The following is a 25,029-nucleotide window of genomic DNA, read 5'->3' on the forward strand; positions in this document are numbered from 1 at the left end:
TTATGCTTTTGTTATCTTTTCCCCGCAAGAAGACCTACCTAAAAAATGTGATGGCATAGATGAACATTCCACATCTGAAAAAATTTCCCCATGTTATAGATATGTAAAGAACTGTATTTATTTTATGTCCTTACAATATCCCACAGATAGTCCCTGAAGGGCTAAATAGCCCTTGGAAGCTATTTAAGTTAGGGTCATAGCAGAGCCACTGAATTGCTCTCTAAAATGACTAAGACCAACATCACATGGACGTCCTTCACAAAAAAATATTTTTTACAAATTAATAACCCCTAAAACAATCCTCAAGTTCAAATGCATAATTTAATATAAGTATACCATTAGTGAAAACTGAATACATTCAGCACAGGATGAGATTTCTTTTTTAAAAGCAGTATTTTTCCTCCACTTACTCATTTATCTCTAAGGCTTCATGAGCTGCAGAAATTCTAGCTTGTGGGTTTCTTTCTCTCCAGGCTTTCTGCATTACTGTTTTACAAAAAGAGGAAAAAAAGCAAGTCCATCAATATAAATTATTAGGAAGACTCAACACAGGACAATAGTTAAATTAATAGCTTTCATCTTGAATACAAGAGAATATTTCACTTACCAAGGAGGTGAGCCAAAATCTCCAACATCACACAAATACACTCTAATTTGCTATTCCATTGTCCTTCCATTGATGATATCAAACCTTTCGTGTGCTCTTAATACTACAGATCTAAATCTAATAGACTAACTCATGGTCTATAATCTTAGAGGCTTAATCTTGATTATGATTTCTTTTTTTACTGATGTACTTGTGGACACACAATGTTACAGTAGTTTCAAGTGTATAACAATGATTCCCCAAATCTGTATGTTATGTTATTCTCACCACACTGATTAAGGTTTCTTAATCAAGAAAGGGAAAGATTCTAAAAGAGATTTAACATTTCTTTTGCTCATTAATGTCATTTGTTGTTAAGAAGCATATTTTACAGATGAGAGGAGACTGAGTTTTACTTTGAGATTGTTACTAGTCTCTTCCTTCTACTTAGGCACAACATAATTTCTATTGTTCATTTTCCCAAACCCTATAGGCTCTGGGTATTGTAAAACCATTTGAAGAATTATGAGTTAGATCAGAAAAAAAGTGCTTTGGTCTTTTGCTTAATATGTGTATATGTTCCCAAAGTTTGCTGCAAACACGGTTTTTACATACCAGGGCAGTTTGTATATATACTGTGCAAAGCTCAATGCCTGGATTATTTATTGGACTATGATGTTCCACCATGATAAACACTACCTTTTTCAAAAGAGCAACAATCTCCATATTTGTTTTATCAGTATGTATCGTTGAAGTCAGTGTCTTAAGTGCATGTACATATTCCTCTTTTTAAAGATTTTTTTTTACTATGTAAGTTTGGCAACATAAAAAACATCAGTAGGATTATCTGGATCTCAAACAATGTGATATGCATGCCAAAAAAAGCCCTTTCCAGGTTGATAAACAAATATGGATTCCAATAGCTAAGGCCATACCCCCATTCACTGCTAGAGAACATATAAATAGGCATACAAATCATTACAATATATTCATTTATCATTTGGATTCACTGAATCCCAATTTCTAACTACACAATCATCGAAGAGACATGACCCTTCATTCTACCTCAACCAAGGATTTAATTAGCTTCATATAAGATTTATGTTTCTTCAAAATACATAAATCCAATGTTACTATAATTTTTTAAATAGTATTTTAAATTATAACAAGAAGACTCATTTTTATATTGATACTTCATCAGGATAAATCCTTTAATTAAGTATCAGAATTCGGGTTTTGCCATTCTCCAATTTAATAGTTTATTCACTGGGGATTTTGTAGAGCAGATATTCTATAAGCAATAACCTTAGTACTTAAATCAAAAAGTGCTCCCACTCAGCAACTATCTAAAGGAGTGTCCATACTTGCATCTGCGGGACGCAGGTGGTCTGAGTCACAAGTAAAGAACGTCTGGTGGTCCTGGGCAGAGAGATTCATGTCATAGTAAGTGAGAGGCTCTCGCCCTGTTACCCAGGTGTACCTGGTAAAGGGGAAATAAATGGTCAAACACTGAGAGAAGAAAGCAAGACCTACAAGATATTAAGAACTATAAAACATTGACTGCGTACTAAAACAGCTTTGGCAATAAATGAAAAAACGTTTTTTAAATCATCCTGTTCTCCCTTTAAGGAGGTATATCAGCAGAAAAAAAAGTAAACATTTTCCCCTACATTTTTCTCTAAAAATTTTACTAGCACTAGCTAATCAAAACTTTCCCTCATAAGTCTTATGAATAAGCATTTCCCAAAAGCCATGAAAATTCTGATATGCCTAATTACTTTGCAAAATTAAATTCCAACAAAATTTTTATCACATCTTTATAACAATGTTCTAGGTAAGCTTCAAAATATTTTTATTGTATAATGCATAATGAAAAGAATAACTGTAATAGAAAATTTCTAAAAACTACATATTTTTGTACATTATCCCAATTCTAATCCCCAAATAATTATAAAACAGAAAAATCAAAACATTTGAGGATTGTATCAAAAAATAGAAGCACTACACAGACTGTTACAATGACCCCTAAATGAACCAGCAAAAACATTTGCTGCTGTCTTTACTCTCTGAACTCGACCCATTTGTTTCCCAAGCTGTCAAAACACTTACCGATTATATTCAGCTCCCCTAAATAAATTTAGTGGATTTCGCCATACTTTGCATTCTGCAACAAAGCGAAATATGAAAACATTATACAGAGTCCAGAGACACTACAAGCTAATTAATTCAGCATACCACCCTTCCTGGCCATTTGATAAGATAATTTTATTCTCCATCCTCTACATGGGAAGCAACGTGGAAAAACTTTGGGTGGTTGATCAGGAAACATAGCTCAGACACCAGGACTTTGGAAAGTTTCCCCTAATCTCTCTGGGCCAAAGTTTCCTCATTTGCTAAATCAAGGTATATGCCAACATCAGCTAGTTCAATAACTTCAACAGTCATTGCACAAGGTCTACACAGATTCTATAAATTTAATTCTGAAATTACAGACACAAGGTATACTTGTAGGCTAAACTTAAGCTCTACAGTATAGCATACAATTATTTAATTAGGGTCTATGTTAATTTTGTGATAATTCACCAGACTGCTTTTTACATTTCCATAAAACAGATAAGAAAACTAAAAAAGCTATTTTAGGAAAAATGCTATGAAAATAAATTGTTTTAAAGCATTAACACTGTTTACTTATACAGATACTTGGATTAATCATTATACTAATATTATAACTCAGCATATACTAATAGATTATATATCTTTCTTCTACAAAAACCATAGAAATTTAGAACCACAGGACTTAGAAATATCATTAGTTTTTAAGACTGTTTTATAAGTGTGTGACTAATAAGCTACAATTCTTTTTTAACAGCCTATGATTAAGACTTTCTACTGATTCAGAATACTACATTTCTTTGAGTAAATAATGTTTTATTAGAAAATAAAATAAGTCAACAGTACTTAAAACATCTTTGTGTGTGTAACTGGCCAAAAAACACACCCAAAGACATAGATACACAAAAGTGAGCAATTATTGCAGAAATCAAAAGAGCACTGAAGGGTCATTCATTAAGATTCTACCCTCACGCCTGTTATATGCAACATCCATCCTTCCACACCCACTCACCTATCCATCCATCCATCCAACGAGCATTGAGCACTCAATGGGGAAAACAAACAAGTAAACCATCTATTACAATACAGCATGTAAATGAAGAACACTATAGCAACACTGTGTGTAATCTCAATAAATTTTTTGTTAAAATAGCGAATGAAGTGTGTACATATAACAGGAAGACGTGTTTATTTTATGTGTGTTTTTTGTTTTTTTTTTTTAATTTCTGAGAGAGAGAGAGACAGTGTGAGCAGGGGAGGGTCAGAGACAGAGGGAGACACAGAATCCGAAGCAGGCTCCAGGCTCTGAGCTAGCTGTTAGCACAGAGCCCGACATGGGACTTGAATCCTGTACTTAAAAAAGATAAATCTATCTTTAAATGAGGGCTAGAGCCCACCTAAGGTTTGCACAATGTTTATAAACAATAGCCCTAAATTTTCTAGCACTTAACTCATCATTTAGGAAATGATCTTTGTTCAGTTAACTCAGCATCTTTGAATTTTGTTCTTGAGAAACTGAAATTCTGTGGCTGTCACTGCATGTGGCACCAACTAGAAAATTATCATTTCTTAAATAATTATTTTTCTTACAGATGTAAAGTCCCTTGAAAGGGTAACTAATGAATTCCAGATCATGGCTTGAATCACACCGGTGAGCCAAATAACCATGATACCTGCTCTTAATGCTATTTTAACTTTTAGGTCCTCATTACTCCCACCCTCTCCTCAAAGGATGTCTTCAAGATCCAAGTGCTCTACCTAAAGCTTGGTGAATATTGCAAGTTTTGTATTTAGCATATAACAAACATGTACACAGATAGTACAGAGGATGCTCATGGTGGTGTTTATTTTATTTTTATTTTTATTTTTGCAAGAAAACGGGAGCATTTGGGGAGATTCCTCTCCCTTATTGAATTTCATCTGAAATATTAGTAAAAAGGTTAGGGCAAATAATTTGTCTCTAGGGAATACATTATTATATTGGCCTAGAAGGACAAGCGCTGTTCAAATGCTCAATTGACAAATTTTAAACCAAAACACCCTCAATTAAAATCTCAACTCTATTATATATTGGAACAAATGACATTATTTCTAAATAAAAATAACTTCAAAGAGAAATACTGTATATACCTAAAGTATTTTTGAGCAAAACTAAAGATGCAATCTTCATTTAGGAAGTGCCACAATACAGCCAGCAGGGGGTGCTACAAACATTTTGAAATGTTTTTATGGCTTTCATTGGAGAAATGAACTTAAAAAATCACTGTTAACATTAGTGTCATACATATGGTCTGTATTGTTTCTTCAAATATCCCTGAAACTTAGAAATGAGGATCCAAGTAACTAACAAATGTAAAATATTGCGAATGAGAAAAAATATGTGACACAGAGCTATGTAAAAAACGTTTCCATTAGTTATATCCTTCATTTGCTATATCCCCTTCAAATTGGTGCAAAACAGGTATAATTTTTTAAAGAAATATGTGATCTAGAGGTCAAATATGAACACATGTCAAAGTTTCACCTGGAATTAGGTCATAGCTATGCTAATTTCTTCTTCGCTACTCTGTTTAACAATCTTATCACTACTACAAAAACTCTCTCAGCCTAGAATCACTATAGAGCACATATCCCATAAATATCAGACTGCTTAATGGTTTCGTGATACCAACAAAAGTTGTAAATGCCAAATGTATTAGAATGTGACAACTTAAGTCAAGAGTTAAACTCAGATATCCAGAGGGTAAAAGTTTTTCCACATGAGGTCCTGTTCCTAATCTTATTCATGTCTTTGAGAAATAAATTCTTTATTTAAGTCAGGATTAAAATTTTACCTCCAAAAGGAATTTTTCATTCTCCATTAATATCAACATTTTCAGTGCCCTTTAGAAGCTTTTCAGTCAGTAAAAACAACAGAGACTCCATCAAGGGCTTGCTGACATGAATAGTTCAATTAAAAATATGCCCCAATACAATAAACATACTCCCTATGGTTCCATCTGTAGCAGCACAGAAGAGTCCTATCCACAAAGGCCAACAGAAATCTTCAGGCATGCAAGAATGCAGTTCAAGAGGAAGAGAAGCAATATGTCTTGGAATAGTACTTATTTAGTTCCCAAGTCTGCAGAACAGATTTCCCCCTTTGTGATAATAGGATGGTTAAATAAGTTTTTATGTGGGAGACAAAGAACACAAAAAAGAATGCTTACTACCATCAAGGACTCCTAAATTCAAGCTGCAATCTTTTCTTCAGTCTTCCTTCTCACAAGTCCCTACTAAAACCTTCCATCTCAGTGATCGTTATTTCATGTCTTTTGTACTCAGTTACCCCTCTAGAATGCCCACACCACCACTCAAAGGACTGTGTGGTTTAAACATATTTAGAATGCCTATGATGCACTAGTCCCTGCACCAGGTCCTGGGTTACAAAACAAGAGGAGCTTATGGCCTTGGAAGAAAAATAAAAAGGGCATCCCGCTGAGGAAGCTCTACAGAAAGAACAATGTACTGACAGAACCACAGACTTTCCCTTTGTCACAGTCCTCAAAGAAAAAGAGAACTTAATTCTCAGAAAAACCAAGAGGCCCTGAAGTCATGAGGCTTTTATTCACATGGAAGAAAATATTACTTTACATCCAATTTATGTAACTCTGAAAATCTTTCTTTCTTAAAAGTAATATATAATCTCCACGTCCAGGGCCTTCAAATATGTAAATTATTAATTCATAGCCTAGGAAGACTTACTATACTGAAAAGTTACCACCTCTTCCCAGAATCTAAAAATCTAATAATGATGGTAATATTATTATTACAACAGTGGCAACAGCAACTTTTGTCATAGCTATAAGCCTGATTTTCATGGAGCCTTGCTATAAGAGGTTTTAAAGCTCAAGTCATCTATATTCCTTACATATATTAGTCAGGGGCATGTAGGAGGCCCTTTTTACAGAAGAGTAAAGCACAGAAAAGCTATATAATTTCCCCATGGTTCAGAGCAAATGAGATTAAGGGCTGGTGTCCAGACTGTTCAACAACCACCCACTATATGCAACAGACTGTTACCCTGCAACATCATATTTCAAAAATCCTATGACTTCATCAATTAAATTTTCCACTAGAAAAACAGTTTTGAAAACTCCTCTGGGGAAATGTTAGGCACTTTTTAACAATACTTTTAAACACTTTAGTTTCCAAAGTACAATAGAAATGGGCCCTAGATAAGGTTTAATCAGATGTATTATGACAATCAAAATTAATCCCAAGCGGGTCAATTTCTGATATATGATGCTGCCATGTATTTTTTAGCTTTAATATCTCAGAAATGAATACCCAGTTCTCTACATCATACAGGCTAATCTTAATCCTTAAGAGAAACAATATCCACTTGCTTAAGTAAGCTTTAACTATCTTCATAACTTTTGAAATAATTATTTTGAAAAAATATTAGTAGTAAAAGCACAAAGTAACATGTAGGTAGCTTTCAACTCAACAAATGTATTATTGCCTCAAACTCTATGGAATGAGAAATGGTATAATGATGGGTCTCAAGACCTTTTTTATTGATCTGTTCTATTCAAGATAGTGTAATAGTTTCAAGTATTGCCAAAATCGTTAAATCTTTATTGTATTTTCATAGATTTCTCACTGATCATTTTTGACTTAAGTCAAACAACTTGACCAAATGATGTGGAAATCATGAAATAAATTTATTAAATAAATGTTCACCAGGGACTGAAACTGTTTTAGGAATTTTATCATTCAACTGGAGATCAAGTCTATACTACAACACAAATTTGAGTGGCAAAAGATTTTAAAAGATATAATAAGCATTGGCTAAGAGAATCATTTTCAACACCTACATTGACATGACAAGGACAAACTGAGTTTTCTCTAATTGAGACGATTAAAGAGCAAACCCAAAGGTCCTGGACATGTGGCAATTTGCAATTTTGCCAAGGGATATATTTGAAATGCAAGTACTGAAAGGCCTGGGTCTAAAAGTGAGTCACTGAGCTAATGAGTAAACCTCACTGCACCCACCGCCATATCTCCAGGGGCTGAGCCATCTTCCACATCATATTCATAGAAAAGCCAGTTCATCTGGAGGACACTGCCAAATGGCTGTCCTCTGACTTGTTATTTCTGCGTGACCTCATGGACTCCTGGAACTACTTTGTGAAGTAGATACTGTTGTTTTTCCCACATATGCAAATTAAGATACCAAGAAAAGTTAAGTGACTTGCTCAAGGTCACACACTGTGAGGGATGGAAGTGAGCTGAGGGCCACATCTGTCTGACCCCAGAGCCTGAGCTCTTAGCCATCAGCAATCCTGCCACTGAGCTGTTTCTAAGTAAATTTGGCTAATGTCACTCCTGAAATAATGTCATGTACCACAGTACAGGTTTTTAAAGTAATTATTTCTTTTAATAGTTGAGTAATTACACTAGTATTGAGTTTACAGACCTCACAGAGGGTCTCAACTGAACTTTTTTTTTTTTTTTTAATGTTTATTTCCGAGAGAGAGACAGCGTGAGCAGGGGAGGGTCAGAGAGAGAGGGAGACACAGAATCCGAAGCAGGCTCCAGGATGTGAGCTAGCTGTCAGCACAGAGCCCGATGTGGGGCTCGAACCCACGAACCATGAGATCATGACCTGAGCTGAAGCCGGATGCTTAACAGACTGAGCCACCCAGGAGCCCCTAGACTGAACTTTTTAGTTAAGTGCTTGAGACTTTGGACTCTGAAGTGAGACCACCTAGGTTATCAGCCCTGTGACCTTGGGTAGATGACTTAACCTTCCTGTATGTCAGCTTCCTCAACCATAAAATGGAGATAATAATAGTATCTGCCTCACAGGGCTATAGTGAGGCCTGAATGAGATATTAATGTAAAGCTGACAGTAGGCACTAAGAGTGGAGGTATTATTATTAAAATTATATGGCTTTCTATAAAGAGAATTATTTGCTCTGATTTTATGAAAATTTGAAGATCTACAAAGGTCTCAGGGTATCTTTGTGCTCTACCTGAGTTTCTTCATCTCCATTGTTTTTCTTTAATTTATTATCTGTATTTAATCAGTGCATGAACTGCCTCTAGCAATGTTATGAATTTTAATTTAGAATTTCAAGTAAAATCTTATAAAAAGTTTTACATAAAAGATACATATATGACACATACATATTATATACATATATGATAAAAAGATTAAATGAGATTAAAATGAAATGATTTGAGACAGGAAGTTAAGCAACTATCACAAGAGTTTGTCTGAAGATCCAGCTCTGTGCAACAGGATACTAAAGCATCTCAGGGAATTTATTTTTTTTCTTTCTTTTTTTTTTTTTTTTAATGTTTATTTCTGAAGGAGAGAGAGAAAGCATGAGCGGGACAGGGGCAGAGAGAGAGGGAGATGGAGACACAGAATCAGAAGCAGGCTACAGGCTCTGAACTGTCAGCACAGAGCCCGATGTGGGGCTCGAACTAACATGCTGTGAGATCATGACCTGAGCCGAAGTCAGATGCACAAGAAACTGAGCCACCCAGGTGCCCCAGCATCTCAGGGAATTTAAACTTTAACTTTGGCAAGGATACTTCTCATGTGATAAAGCACCCAGCACTTTTCTAAATATCTTGAAGGTAAATGCTGTAAACTTTGTCTTTATGGCACAATACTCAAGAACAGGGCGAATTATCACACAGATGTTCCCATGAACCCAAATTCAAAATGTTACCAGTCCCTGAGAACCTACGCCTCTTAAGATAGGGAATGGTTAGCCTTGTTTTAAATCCCCATAAACCATCAGATCATAGGCTGAGTTGAATTAAGAAATGGAGGTGAGAAATATGGTGACGTGAGAAATACATCAGCAGGGTTTATCAAGAAAAATGGCAGGTTAGCTCCCAAATAAAGCAAAATAAGTGAAATATTCATAAATGTTAACCTAAGCCAACCCACCTAAAATGTGGCTACATTAAGAAATAATTAACACATTTCTTCTCTGACCCACAGAAAAAAGATTACTACAAATTTTTTAAAAGTCTGCACTCAGGCCACCTTGTACAGACACAAAAGTTAAATAAGATATAAACAGTCTGACCTGTTACGGTCATAACCCTCTCACCCCCACTTCTCCCGCCCCAAACATTCTTAAGTAGGCCAGGTCTTTCAGCTTTAACCAAAACAAATGATTCTATAAGAAAAGAGCTATACTGTGAACCTTCATATAGACCAATGTTTATAACTGGTATTTTCAGTCTACTTTTAGCTTTTTCAATGATTTTTCTCAAATAAGCAATTAAACTGCCTTTGCCAATATCCATGGGACTTTGTCAGCTATGTTGTATTTCCTGTAAGATTCAGCAAAGAGCTGTCTTGTCATGTTCCAATAAAATCAAAAGATTCATCTATCCATTACTAAGGTAATAGCCATTTTATTGTTATTAAGGAAATAGGAATTTTTAAAAATTTTTCTCTATTTTAAGAAAATGTATTATTGATTACCCTCTGCTTTGGACTTTTCTTTATCCTTTACTTAGTTGAAATTAGACTATTAAATAGAAAGTGAGTAAGAGTAGAGATAAACACAATGTACTTTAGTAATATTTTTTATCCAAAAATAAAACTCACCAGAGGAAAAGAGGATTGGAAAATAGTATCAGTCTCATTGTATCTGATACTTCCATACCAGCATAAATGTTTGTTGAGCTGAGTTAGCTAAATTTTAGCCAAACTGACAAGGAGAGTTAGGCAGACTGATCCTGAATATACTTAGACAAGGTAATTTCCACTTTCCTAATTGTAACTATTTGAATATTGTTCTGAGATCAGATCATAAATACTATACCTATTATACAGGAAATGAAATAGAAATATTGTATACATAGTAGTAGATATTCGGCAAATACTAGTAGAACTTGAATTAATATTCAAAAACTCAATCTCAGCCAGGTAAAAACAAAGCACAAATAAAACTAAGAATTTCCATGATTATTTTTAAAAAATTTTTAATGTTTATTTATTTTTGAAAAAGAAAGAGAAAGGGGGGTGCTGAGAGAGAGGGAGACACAGAACTTGAAGCAGGCTCCAGGCTCTGCACTGTCAGCAGAGAGCCAGACGTGGGGCTCAAACTCATGAACTGTGAGATCATGACCTGAGCTGAAGTCGGATGCTTAACCGACTGACCCATTCAGGTGCTCCTCCATGATTATTATTTTTGAATATACTTTTATAAAGGGCTTAGGTGCCCCCTTGAAAAACTGCTATGAAAGCACTAAGAATAGCATGATGATTTATGTTGAGTAAGGCTTACTTCAAGGCATCCACAGAGAGACAGCAAAATAATAGTGACATAAGAAGAGTGTAAATCCTACGGAATGATGCCAAGAAATTTAAATTGGGTAGAGAGAGAATTTTAATGAAAATAGAAATGTATTCACAATGAAGAATGGCCTCAAACAAGGCTGTTTTCCATTTCCAATCTGTTAATTTCCTATGTTTTGTACCATTCCAAGACTATGGTAACTCTAATCACACAAGAGCACATTTAATCTGTTGGGTCCTCAAAGCAGATGCAAAGTGATGGCAGTTCTCCAAAAGTGTTTACATGATGATGACTAAGGGATCAAGACCCTCCATTAGAATAATGTACCACACTTGTGAGAGTGGCAGTTACTGGTTCACTTTGCTCAGTTCTCTTTCTGTTTCTTTCACAAAGTGGGTACCTTGACAAAGTCCCAGACAATTTTGCTATCTGAGTGGTGCCAACTCTCACATGTGTACCCTTGAGGATGAAATAAACATGTATCTGGTGGTGCCCACTGCCACTCACAGCTGGCTGGTAAAGGTTCTATTGAAAGGGCACTGGATCAACAACAAGAATAAAATATATGTGCAATGCTCCTTGATGGTTATCACCTGGCTAGACAAGTATGCAATGTGGCCTGAGTTATTCTAGGAGAACAAAAAAAAAAAAAGATAGAATCCAGTTCTTTAATTTCTTCCTCTTCATCCTTCAAGTATCAGAACTGGTGCTCTCCCCTTCAAAAAGCAAACTTCTCCTAGGTTTGGTCAGGAACCCTTCTCTGGCTCTCCATAGCACTGTATGTTCCCCTCATGTAATCACAGCACTTACCACTGTCTCCTTCAGTAGACGAGAGTCCAATTAAGACAAGAATTTTGGCTTTTTAAAAAAACATAATAAGAACCGGTACAAGGCCAGGTTCATAGTAGGGACTTAGGAAATGTTTACTAAGTTAATAAAGAGACCAAGCTAGGAAATCATATTCTTCCCTCTTATGAATGTGGAAATTACAGGACTTGCATGCACTCATTTGTTCATTCGCTGAGTTTCAACGATGGAGCAGACACTGTGCAAAATGCTAGAAAATCTGCAATAAAGCAGTAAGCTAAAACATTATAGTGCAATTTGATAAATTTTTTAAAAGATAAAAACATTACAAGTCACGAAGGTGGAGAGATATTGTACAACCCATCAGAGAAGGTTTCCAAGGAGGTAGCACTGGAGCTGGGTTATGAAAGGCAAACACATGAAGGAGGGAGATAGACTTCTAGGGAAAGAGTCATGAGAAAACATGGCATGTTCAAGAAATGAAAATGAGGAGCGCTTGGGTGGCTCAGCTGATTAAGTGTCCGACTCTTGATATGGGCTTGGGCCATGATCTCATGGACGTGAGATCAAGCCCCATGTTAAACTCCATGTCAGGTTCCATGCTGAGCGTGGAGCCTGCTTGGGATTCTCTCTCTCCCTCTCTCTCTCTCTCCTTCATCTGCTCATGAGCCCTCTGTCTCTCTCAAAATAAATAAATAAACTTAAAAAAATGAAAAGGAGAGGGACAGGATTGTGACCAAGCCAAAGTTGGCAAGATAGGTTTGAAAGCATATGTTTAGGCTATTTATGCTATGCTAACAGATCTGGAATCTGGGCTTTCTCTTCAGTGTAATGGGAACTGAGGAAGCTTTGTAAGCAAAGGAGTGATATGATCACATCTAGGTAGGCATAAGGTTCTGCAGTTAGCATGGAAGAGAATAGACACATTCAGTAAGGATTGAGAAACAAGGGACAAGGACACCAGAGACCCAGGCTGGGAACACTGACCTAAATGAATGACCCTTAGCTAAACCAATATGGAGAAAAAGTAAAGCTAAACAAAAATATTTCCTTTCCCTGTGATGCTTATATTCGACTTCTCTAGTAGATGCTGTCACCTCCTTGGGAAAATAAACTGCATTTTTCTCTAGAATCTCAGATTTAAATAACAGCATTATACTGTCTTATAGTCATAATAATTTAGTAAAAACAAACAAATAATGTTCAAACCAAAGGACTTTGCATACCTGAGACACTTTGCCTGTTGGAATCTGAGTCCCCATTACTGGAGTTTGAATTGTTGGACGAGTTGTTGTCAACCCCTCCCAGGAGGGGGCGCAAGTGGCTTACTGACACTTGTTCAATGAATGATGTTCCATACTTGCGAAAATACCACCATTCAAATATCTAGAATAGAAAAATAGGAAACGTGATTATGGTCTTTGTTACTGTTCATGATTTTTCAACACAAATCATAAAATATGCTGCATTACAAATTACATCCACCTTAAACACTTAATTTTTTATTCTAAAAATTTTGCTTAATTAATTCTAAAAATTACAGAGTTTAATAAAATTAAAACACCAATCACATTTTAAATTCTCAATGTAGTTTTCTCCCCTTAAAAATGGCTTTCAAGGAAAATCTATAACGACAATTATGGATAAAAGAGCACTGTTAAGAGCTGCTCAATATTATTTTCCTCCAAATTTACATAATATTCTAATATTCTAATAACAAAGCCATCATAGCTATAGACAACTCCAGAAATGTATACACATGAGCAAGATTGAGAAGCTTGGTTTATGAAATATCCCAATTCTTGGCACCTTACATTCTGATAAAGCCATACCTGCATAAAAATTTTAAGATAGCAAAACTTTATTTTTATTTTAAAAATATGTATTTCCTAGAGAAATGCTGGTTTTACAGAAAGAATGAAAGGCATCCCACTTCTTGTACGGATGGTCCTCAATTCCTGAAAGACTCAGCACTGTCCTACCTGCTAAGAAGTGCTTTATAAGCACAAGCATCTGTTGAACACCATTAATGTTTCCTAGTTCACCAGCTTACCAATTATTACGTACCATGAATTGCAAAGGAAAAAAGAAATCATTTTCATTAATAAAAGGAAAGAAGCAGTAACACTCATATGACTAGGCTGCAATCAGGACTTGTAAGCACTGGGGAAGCAAGCGACAGCCCCCAAGCCTACTTCCCTCCCCTTGGTCCCTCTAATGAACACTCCCACCATGGTTCAAAGCTGCTCTCTCCCACATCTTTTCCTCTCCTCCCTGTCTGTTTAGGATTTGTTCCTTAAGCAGCCACAAACCATCACACAGAAGAAATTTAAGAATCAGCTACATCCCAGAGTCTCACAGGGTTAACGATACCATGTTCTTAAAATACAGAATGTGGAACTAACAAAGAATTAATCACCTTTATCCTTATTTATTTCATAAGAACAAGATTTTATTATCAACTCTGGGAAGGACTTTGGGCTATTATTTAAAAATCAGTGTTGTCTTTTTTTTGCTCTACAAAATAACAATAACAACAACAACAAAACTCTTTTAAGACCAGAAAGAATATCTATGAATGATCAGAAAGAGCTGTCAGTCAAACCAAATGTTTCTAATTCTAGAATATGACTTTAATTTAATTCCAAAAAGCTACCCCTCTGATTATATGAATTTTCACATGTTAAGACATTCAAGTAATTTCACTGGGGAGACAGGGAAGAATACGATATGAAAGCTTAGAAAGAACAGGACTAGTCTACAACATTTGGAATGCTAGCAATAAGAGATCTTGCTTAACGGAAGAAGAAAGTTAAAGAATGGTAAATTTACAAACCATGAGTCTAGGGAGTTTATAACCTCAGGTAAGTTATTTCATCTATTTGAACATCAGTTTCTTCAATTATAAAGTAGAAATCATATTCATTATTCGTCTTTAAGGTTCCTCAATTTTTACACCCAGGTAAAATACCTAGTTTCAAACCCCATGTAAAAGAAAGGGCTCAGCGCCCACTGCATGTGTGGTTCTCAAAGGTAATAGCAAAGCTACCATTGATTATACTGACGACATACATGCCTCCTATGTACAGCACACCTGACACACCAGTGCACTCCTCTTTCACTTATCTGTGACTCAGGCTAGTATAGCATCTTCTTGTCTGTTGCTAAGTTGTTGGCTGAAAGCCCTAGAAATCATTGTGAAAAAGGACACTGCTCACCATTCAGTCCTGAGCACTCAACAAGGGCCCTGAAGAGATTCATGGCTTTGTCTTTATTAGAAGAGAAAAGCTCCAAAGGACCCAGAACACTAGGCACAGAACTGGCAATGGCTCTCAGCCACTGTGGGGGAGAGCTTTCGTTGTCCTAAGCTTTTGCTCTGCTTTCTATATTATGCTGCTTGGGCACCTGCCAGGCCTTAGTTCATTCATTCAGTCACAGAGCAGGAAGTGCTCCACACCAGGCACAAGCTGTGCTCCAGGGTTACATAACACAGATGTGGCCCCTGATACAACCAGTCCATGTCACAGACCACAATGCTTCTCACAGGTTGCTCCCAAAATAGCCCATACCCATCACAAAAACAAGACAAAACAAAACAAAACACCTTGGAACTCTAGGTTTCTCAGTTTCTCCAGGAGAATCACAGAATATCAGCACTAAAAGGGACCCTGAAGGATCACATACAGTCTCTATTTACAGATCAAGAATGAGGAATAACCAAAGCCATACAGAAAATTAAGTAGCTGTTTAGACTGAAGCCCCAGCTCTGTGCCCCTAATCTCACCAGGGCCCTGTAACAAGACACCTTTTTGTAACTCTAGTGCACATTGAAACACAGATTTAGCCTATCATTTCCCTTTCCAAATCTTAATTTCCCAGTGCCTTCCAACTCCACCGTCCCTTTACTTTTTTAGCTATCAGAACCAATTCAGAAGGAGTCTATCAAATGGGACTGGGTAATTCATCCTAAGCTATAAATGATTCATGTTAATAAGGTACTCCCATTATAAGGAGACAAACCTTCCACTCATTATTTCTAATGCAGGAATAACAGATCTCAGTAAAGACTGGGTTATTGATGCAGCTGTTTGGAGGGAAAAAGAAGGTCTCTCAGGCCTGTTTTATCACAGCAGTAGATGGCTTCTTAGCTATCACAGTCCTTCTTTACACTGTATTAGTGTGCCTAGTACCCTAAGGCAGAAACTCCAATATATATTCAAGGAACAACTAGTAAAAGGAAGTAGGAAAGGACATGTAGCCATAAACTTCAAACCAAGTCTTCTAATCTGGGGCTACCATAATAATCTGACCCTTATCCCAAAACATGACAGACTTTGGGCCAGCACCCCACAGATATTTTAAATAGCTGCACAGATCCAAATGGGCAGATGGTGTTGTTTAACACACACATATTTGGTGTCACTTTGAATACTTCTCCCTGGTGCATAACCCACAATGTAAACAGCAGAGCTCTTATAAACAAATTTAGATTTTAAAATTAGTCTTTCACATGCTAGTAGCTTAGTGGGCTTGCCACAGTAGAATAAAACTGGTTTTAGTCTGACAACTATAAAATTAAAATATAAATTTACTATTTCATAGTCTTAAAAATATAATCCCTCTACTGTGTTTTCCCAACTCATGCTTCACCTCAAAGATTGTATAGATCAAGTAAGATGAGAACTAAAAAGCATCAACTGGATTGGGCATTTAGGAAATCAAAAATGGCCCTCCCATCTAGCTGAAAGATCAAAACCCAAATACACTCGTGATAGCAAGTTTTGTGACTGTTTGATTCTCTTGATTCTCTGGGGCTCAGTTATCTAATGTGTAAAATAAGGTCACAGTAAGCATTGAGTTAATGTTGGATGGATACACAGATGAATATTTACTGGATGGACGGACAGGTGGACAATTAAATGGATGGAGGACATGGGCTGGCCTGGTTATTTCATGGCAAAGTCTAAATCAACAGCAGGACCAATGAAAGACTTTGTGTTCTTTTTGTTTCTTATAAAAAAGACAGACTTACCTATATTCATGGAAGAGTAAAGAATCTAGTGAAAAGAGAGACACTAAAAGATGCAAAAGAGTACAAATGACCAAGAGGCAGGATGCCAAGAGCCCAGAAAGCACACTCACCCTGCCTTCAAAAGGCAACCTACCATTTCTTGCTCTGGGACAGGAAGAAAAAGAAAGATGAACGCATAGAAGAGAACATTCTATTTTGGAAAGTAGGGTGTGATATGAGCTGTTTCACCTGTCAGAAGGCAACAAAAGGATTAAAATGGGTGACACTGATCTCAGTGCAGATGCAGGTAAGGTTGGTTTGTCTTCTGAGAATCAGGGAGGTGGGGATGTAACTGGGAATGTGAGAGTGGTAGAAGGGATTTGGATCCAAACTTTGCAGGACAGAAGTGCCAAAAGCTATACTTGGGACCCAGATCATATTTAAAATAAAGACCCATTTGTCAAGGACCCAGTTACCTATGTCTCATGATCTCCTCCTTACTGTTGGCAGAAACAGGGAGGATGACCAAAAACCACTGGGACTATGGCTGGAGATTCCGGTTTGGAGCTGACCTATGGTACAAACTTGTTCCATTTTCCCCCACAGGGAAGGATCAAAAATCTGGTGAAGGGATAAACAAACAAGACCTTTCTGTCTATCTTGCAAACCTAAAAGCTGAATTTTTCCTGAAGATGCTTAGATTTTTCCCAGCCAATAAAGCCCTCTTCATCTTGAACTGCATGCTCTCTATATAAAATACTTCTCTTTGTGAATCAGGGACTTCCCTATAACCTACACCACACTTAAAAATGCTTCCAGATTCCCATACAGCAGCACCTTAGTAGTTCCATACCAATTTCATTAACCCCATGGGAAATGTAATGATGTCTCAGCCTGAAATTGGCTAAGTGCTTCTTAAGATTAAAGTAGGTAATGATATCACAGGAGAATAGATACAGAGATGATAGAGATTAAGCAGGAAATCTGAAACTTTCCCGAAGCCTACTCCCAAATGGAAAGACTGCAAAATTGACACCTGCTGTAAGTCTTCAGAAATATATCTGATGGTGAACAGTTTTTTGGCAAAGGGGGATCTTCTGGGCTTAAGATAAATCAAGGCAGCAAGCATGGATTATATAATATATATAATCTGCTCGTTTCTTGTTAGAATTCTCAAATACATCCTTTTTTCTGTACCCACTAATCCTTTCAGAGTACTCTTCATTTCCACAGGACAGACTTTTTCCCCCTTTGGCTCCTGTTATGTTCTGTTTAGGAATACTGATGTGCTATGGAATGGGTCTTAGCTTCCCACTTCTTTGGTCTCAGGCAATTCCTCCTCAGTCACTGTTCCCCTAAACAGCTGAGGAGGGCTGTGTGAAGAACCGGTATTTATGCCCTTCAACTCCCTGCTTCCTGGCCACCTATCACCAAGGCTTTAAGAAAAGAGAGAAGACAGAAGTGAGGCTCTTTTCAAGGTCAACAGTCAATGATCTGTCCTCACCTCCATGCTTGTATGTTCCCAGAATGAGATTTTCCACTGTAGCATTAGAGGGGAGGGTCTCTCTCCTGAGGGAAAGTCATGAAGACTACTGACCTTGGGAGAAGCCATCTTGCACCGTGCACCTCAGGCCCTGCCAGGTCATGCTGTGGTGGCAGCTATCCTCAAGGTCCTTCCAGAGATTCTGATTCAGTTGGTCTGGAGTGGTGGTCAGATCCATCACTTTAAACAAGTCCCCCAGATAATTCTGACACAATCAGCTAATTCATCCTCTCACTGGATCTCTGTGCTTTCAACAAACATTTTATAGGAGTCTACCCAGGCATTATATTTACAAAAACAGAGATATGAAGACAAAACAAAACAGACAAACAAAACAATAGATATGGTCCCAGTCTTTGTGAAGCTTCAATTACAGAGAGGACAAAAGCAATAAATGATGACACATAAAATATCATTATAAATTGTGGTAAGTGTTGGTCCCTTTTCCAGATTGGCCAAATCTGACCCAACCCACAGGCAAGTGAATAAAGAAAATAATGTCTCCTCCAGAGAAGGTTGTAGTCTCACTCCTTCTCTCTTTCTTTTCTCTTTTCTTGTTCTTTTCTTTTCCTTCTCTCCTTCTACCTCCTTTCTTATCTACCTGGCCCATTTCTGTGGCTCTCTAAAGTGAAAACATCAGCTGTTAGATACTATGTTATCCACCTTATTAATCAACACCTTTAAGAGAGGCAGAATGATATTATGTCAATGACATGGAAATTTAAATTCTAGTCCTCACTCCACCCTTACCTAGCAAAGTGACCTGACCAAGTCATAAGCTTTCTGGATGCCCAGTCCTTAGGTCTTTACTGGTTTAAACTGGATGGCTTCTATTTGCAAGGACATGGATGGAACTAGAGTCTATTATGCTTAGTAAACTAAGTCAGTCAGAGAAAGACAAATACCATAGGATTTCACTCATATGTGGAATTTAAGAAACAGATCAACACAGGGGAAAGGAAGCAAAAATAAAATAAGACAAAAACTAGAAGGGAGGCAAACCATAAAAGACTCAACTACAGAGCACAAATTGAGAGTTGCTAGAGGGAAGGTGGGCAGTGGGATGGACTAAATGGATGATGGGGATTAAGGAGGGTACTTGTGATGAGCACTGGGTGTTGTAAATAAGTGATGAATCACTAAATGCTACTCCTGAAACCAATACTACACTATATGTTAACTAACTTGAATTTAAATAAAATCTTGCAAGAAAGAAATAAAAGTGATGAGCAGCAGACAGAAGTCAAAGGTGATAATTCATGAGTGACTTTGTGAAACACTGGACATAGACAATGCTTATGTGTTGATGTTTGATGTTTTTGTTTTGTTTTTAAGTTTATTTATTTTGAGAGAGAGTGTGTGTGCACAGAGAGAGAGAGGGAGTGAGGAGAGGGAGAGAATTCCAAGCAAGCAGTGCAGAGCCCCATGTGGGGCTCAAACTCACAACTGTAAGATCATGACCTAAGCTGAAATCAAGAGCTGGATGCTTAACCGACTGAGCCACTCAGGTGCTCCTGATGTCTGATGTTTAAGTGTGGACATTTGACAATGAACTGAGCAACAGCGGCAAAAACAAAAACCTGGATTGAATGGCTTCTGAGAGTTCCTTCCCTGAGCCCTGCAACTGCATGATTTTCAAGCCTCTCAATTTGTGCTCAAATGTAAACTGATAAAGCCAAAAGGGTAGTTTTGTCCCTTTACTGCCATCAGCTTGTTCACCTTCTTCACATCTGCCATGTCTAATCATTAATCCGATCCACTCAGATACTCATGTCCACAGTCAGACCCTGACAGGCATATGTCTACTCTTTAGCCTGGCACTTTACTTGGGTCTCCTGTGGAAAATCATTAATTTTTATGGTGATCCCAAGAAGCTGTAATCTGATAAAGCTGAATGAGCCCCAGTTTCTTCCCATTATCTGCAGACCCCTATGATAAGGCCCCCACAGCATCTCTCCTTCTTTATACTACAGTCAAGGGACAACTTTCTTCATAATTAACACAGCCTGACATTTACATGTAGTCTCCTACACCCAAGAGCCCTTCCAATCAAGTTTCCTTGAGTCTTTCTTTTTACTCTTAGCTTTGGAATCACCATCATTTTGGTGATTCACATGCCTGTCAATTAAAATTCTATCTCAAGTGCAGGTCAAGTTCTTTAGACAAGGAAAATTTGAAAGGAGCCGTAACAATCTTCTAGTCCCATTCCCTTGCTTTTGAGGATAGAGGACAGCATCAGAGAGATCAGGATTCATATCTTACCATTTGCTATAAAACCTTGGTCAAATTATTTAATGTTTGTGTCCGCTTAACTCAGCAGCATAAAGCCACTTAGAATTTCAAAGAGAATTAAATGAAGTAATATATGCAAAGTACTTACTATCAGGCATAGAGTGGTAACTCAATAAATGGACCTTTGATACAACTTATTCCTACCTAATTATCATCTCTTCTATACTTTCCCAAAAACATAGTTATTTTTACATGTAATCTATGAAGTAAGTATTTTATTTACTATTCTAATTTCCTCCCCTTTTAGTTCTTGATTCTCACTTTTCAGAATTATGTCCCAGATGCCTCTCTTTATAGCTACTTAATATATATGTGTAGAATGTAGGTATAAGAGCATGTCTATATTCATGTTAATGGGATATAGGGTCCATGTGTAAATGGTGATACAACATACAGCATTTTCTCCATTCTACCAACATTTTAAGAAAATTAAAGGAAACATTTTCTCCACATAACCATCTTACCACTCTCAAAACAAAACTAAAACCCAGAAATTTTCTCCATTGAAATAAACATTGCCCAGAGAGGCTACTTCAAGCAGACTGGGCATGTCCTTGCAAGAACAACTAAAAGACTAAACTGGTGGGTTTGGGCTGTGATGACAGGTGCAGCTCCTGTGGCTGGAACTGGATTGAGATGGGAAGGCTTGTGCCAAGAGGGCAGAGAGGCTGCCTGGAGGTAAGCAAAGGAGAGAGTTGGCCAGATGGGTATTGGGCATGGGACCAGAAGGGAAGAGTGAGAGGTAGGTGGTGTAATAAACTCATTGCTGGCTTTCAACCTGCGAAATTAAGAACTAGCAGTGATACCTAGTAAAATACACACCGATTAGTCCTCATTTATTTTTTAAACACATTAGTGTAAAAGGCAGCAGCATTTGCCAAACACATTTTATTTTTATGTACATCTGTTCAGTTTGATGACTTTTCAGGGTATTTTTGTTTGTATTTACCCCTCTTCTCCTAAAACATCATATTGCACAGTTTCAGTCTCCAGCATAGGAATCCTGAGGTCCCCAAACAACCATCTCCCCAGGGGCATACCTGTACTTTCAGTGTTCACTGCCTGGCTCTACTTCCAATGCTCAGGGGAGAGTCGTTAGGTAATTGTCTCTCCTTGCCAGAAAACAAACCGCTAAGCACCTGATCCTTTACCTCAGTGTTGCCTCTCCATGAACACACTTGTCAGAAAACAGTGGCTGACTAGGAACCTCAACCCTGGGTACATTTCACAGGCTAGCAAAGCTGAGTCCCCAAAGGCAGAATAATACTGATGCTGATAACCTGTAAAGCAGAAGCCTAAAGCTATCAAGAGCTATTCCCACACTGTAGTGAATCTGCCCTCAGTACAGACCAAGCATTTCTGAGAAAAGCCTTTCAAAGTCTTCAAACAGCAGAGGTTTCCACTGCTCAAAGTTTCGCATCAGTCAGGCATATCCTGTGCTTCCTGAGAATGCTGAAAGACAAACACACCCTGAGATGGTGCGGCAGTGACTGTCAGGTTTCAGCAGCTGCGCTCCACACACAGGGAGAAAGCCTCGCCAGCCTGGACCTGCAAAGGTGGTCACGGTCTGTGAAAATCCCTTTATTTGTAAAAGTAAGCTGAGGACTTTGCCTCCTGGAGTTAAAAGGTAAAATGACTGTTAGGCCCTGCTTATCAGAGTGAAAAGAAATAACCCACACTTTGGCAATCAGTTTATACTCTCATGAACCCACATCAACATAAAATCCATACCTGCTGTTTGTTCAGTGAGCTAGAAAAACAGCTGAGAACTTAACCAGAAGGTGGTGAAACGAGCAACAGACTGTCTGGGCTGAATTCCTGCTCTTCACTATTTGCCAGCGATGTGACCTAAGGCAGCTTACAGACTTGCCTGTTCTACCTGTTCGGCCTATGCATTAGTAAGATGGAGACAACAGGAGCAATCTCCTCCTTGTATGGTTGCAAAGACTGAATGAATTAGCATGTACGTTCCTGGCACACAGGAAGCACCACCTAAGTGGGTAACATTCTTAAGCAAACATCCCTGAGAGAGGAATACGCAAACAAAAAACAAAAACCTACCTTGTGCATCAGACTGAATTACTGATTTCAGCATTAAACCACTCTTCAAACTGGACCTAAAAGTTCACTTTTTTTTCTTAATTGTTTAACCAAAAAATACTTCAAAGCTATTTTAGAAAGGAAGTATTAAAATACTATTTTAAATGTAAATGATTGTTAGATGAAGACCTGTAATACCTTCTCCTTTCCCCCAAAAAATATATATGCTAAAAGGCTGCCATGTTTTCAGCATATTCTTATTAATCATTTATCAAGCATTTGAAAGCATTTTTCAAGTTTGAAGTTTCTTGGGTTCATTAAGAATATCAAGGTGCAGATCTGAGGACATAGGTTCTAGGCCTGGCTTTGCCACAAGTTAACATGAGTTAAATAGATCACCTTACAGCTTTATGAACAACTCTCTAGAGTGTTCTTGTTTTTCTCATATCCCCACAGAACAGAGATTTTAGAGACACAGATGGGTATGCAGACCTGCATTTAAAAGGTAATAGGGTACAAATTACTATTCACACCTCATCTCAACCCATTTCAAAGAGAAGTTTTAACTTTTTTAAACTGTTTTATTTCTTTCTGAGAGAGAGAGAGAGAGTGAGCAAGCATGAGCAGGGAAGGGTCAGAGAGAGAGAGAAACACAGAATCTGAAACAGGCTCCAGGCTCTGAGCTAGCTGTCAGCACAGAGCCTGACACGGGGCTCGAACCCATGAACCATATCATGACCTGAGCTGAAGCTGGACACTCAACTGACTGAGCCACCCAGGCGCCCCTCAAAGAGAAGTTTTAATATGCCTCCCTTCACCTTGGCTTGCTCTCTGCAGTCAGCATTATGCTTTCTGTGTGGACCTCCACTTATATAACCATGCTGGAGCAGTAATTGCTGATGTCTTTCACATTCCTGGTCCAGTAATATCAACTTGAAACATCTCCTCCCTTGAGTCCAGCAACCCATGTGATACAGCAGAGCAAGACTAACCTGAATATGCTCTGACCACATAACAATGCTCTCCCTACCAACACCATTCCTTTTAGCTCTTTGCAGGTTTCTGCCCTGCATATGTTGCTCTATCTTTTTAGTCTGGCTCCCTGTAAACTCAAGCTGAAATCTACTGGTCTAGATTCACCTATGCATTTGTTCTACATTTTTGTGCCCTTCTCCCCTAAAACTTTTGTTTTTCTACTGATCTTAACATTAACATTCAAGTATCTTTCTTGTCTCCGTAAAAATTAGTAATCACAGCATTATATGTAGACCAAAAAAAAAAAAAATCTAAAACCTTTTTCTCCTTAAAGATCACTTAATTATATTAGCATGACTACAGTGAGTTAGATGGCCCTATTTAAGTTCACTTACTTCAGGCGTTATAACTTACCACATTTCTAACTATTTAGAGCATAAACTAATGGGACCAAAGAGATGACTACCTCTGCTTTCGCCTACTTGGAATTTTTGAAAGGAAGAAATAGGGAAATGTAACTTTTGAGAGAAAAGAAGATAAGGGGGGGGGAAGCTTAGAACTGCCACATCTACTTCAATCCATTTTTTAAAAACTGGGCTCTATTTCTACTGATCTTGAATATGGCCAATAATCCATTTTGAAAAGAATGATGAAAAACATTGTCGACCTGAATCACGTGTATTTTATAGTATCTCAGACACTAGAATTTGACACAGAATTGTGTTCCTTTAATTTCCATTATATTTATATTTTGTTTTTCCCCTTCAACAAAAGTAATATAGGACTATTAAATTTTTTTTCAAATATTTTAGAAATATGTAATCTGGGTAGTAAAAGGCCTCTATACGTACAACCACCCAACATAAACACACATACAGGATAATCACTGTCATCTGCTGGTATATATTCTTCCAGAATTTTTTTCCTGTACCTATATTAATATATTAGTAATCAGCATGCGTTTAAATAGGAAGGATCCACCACTTACCAAAATGAGCCCTGATATTAGTGAGGAAGTGCCTGTCAGGGCCACGTAGAACTTCGGTGTTAATGTGTTCAAAAACATGCTCACTGAAAAAAAAAAGGGGGGGGAGGGGAGAATAAAGAATGCATAAGTATGTTTTTTTTTTTAATGTTTTTATTTATTTCTAGGAGAGAGAGAGAGAGAGACAGCGTGAGCAGGGGAGGGTCAGAGAGAGAGGGAGTCACAGACTGAAACAGGCTCCAGGCTCTGAGCTGGCAGTCAGCACAGAGCCCGACGCGGGGCCCGAACCCACGAACCGCGAGATCATGACCTGAGCGAAAGTCGGACGCTTAACCGACTAAACCACCCAGGCGCCCC

The 25,029-nt window shown here is 37.6% G+C and overlaps 1 protein-coding gene across 4 annotated transcripts in view; it reads right to left on the reverse strand.

Moving 5' to 3' along the window:
* ST7 (suppression of tumorigenicity 7) overlaps positions 1 to 24,755 on the reverse strand; it is a 109,857-nt gene extending 85,102 nt beyond the window's left edge. For all 4 annotated transcript variants that reach the window (XM_039222880.1, XM_039222879.1, XM_039222881.1 and 1 more), the window contains exons 1-5: positions 24,676 to 24,755; positions 13,053 to 13,212; positions 2,696 to 2,750; positions 1,951 to 2,066; positions 411 to 486 (exon numbers count right to left, since the gene is read on the reverse strand). In XM_039222880.1, coding sequence (XP_039078811.1) covers positions 411 to 486; positions 1,951 to 2,066; positions 2,696 to 2,750; positions 13,053 to 13,212; positions 24,676 to 24,753 — 485 coding nt within the window. In that variant the 5' untranslated portion in view covers positions 24,754 to 24,755. The remainder of the gene's footprint in view (positions 1 to 410; positions 487 to 1,950; positions 2,067 to 2,695; positions 2,751 to 13,052; positions 13,213 to 24,675) is intronic.
* Between the last annotated feature and the right edge of the window lie 274 nt (positions 24,756 to 25,029).

The sequence above is a fragment of the Hyaena hyaena genome, unplaced genomic scaffold (genome assembly GCF_003009895.1).
Source record: "Hyaena hyaena isolate Hyena2069 unplaced genomic scaffold, ASM300989v1 scaffold_1206, whole genome shotgun sequence".
Taxonomy (NCBI): Eukaryota; Metazoa; Chordata; class Mammalia; order Carnivora; family Hyaenidae; genus Hyaena; species Hyaena hyaena.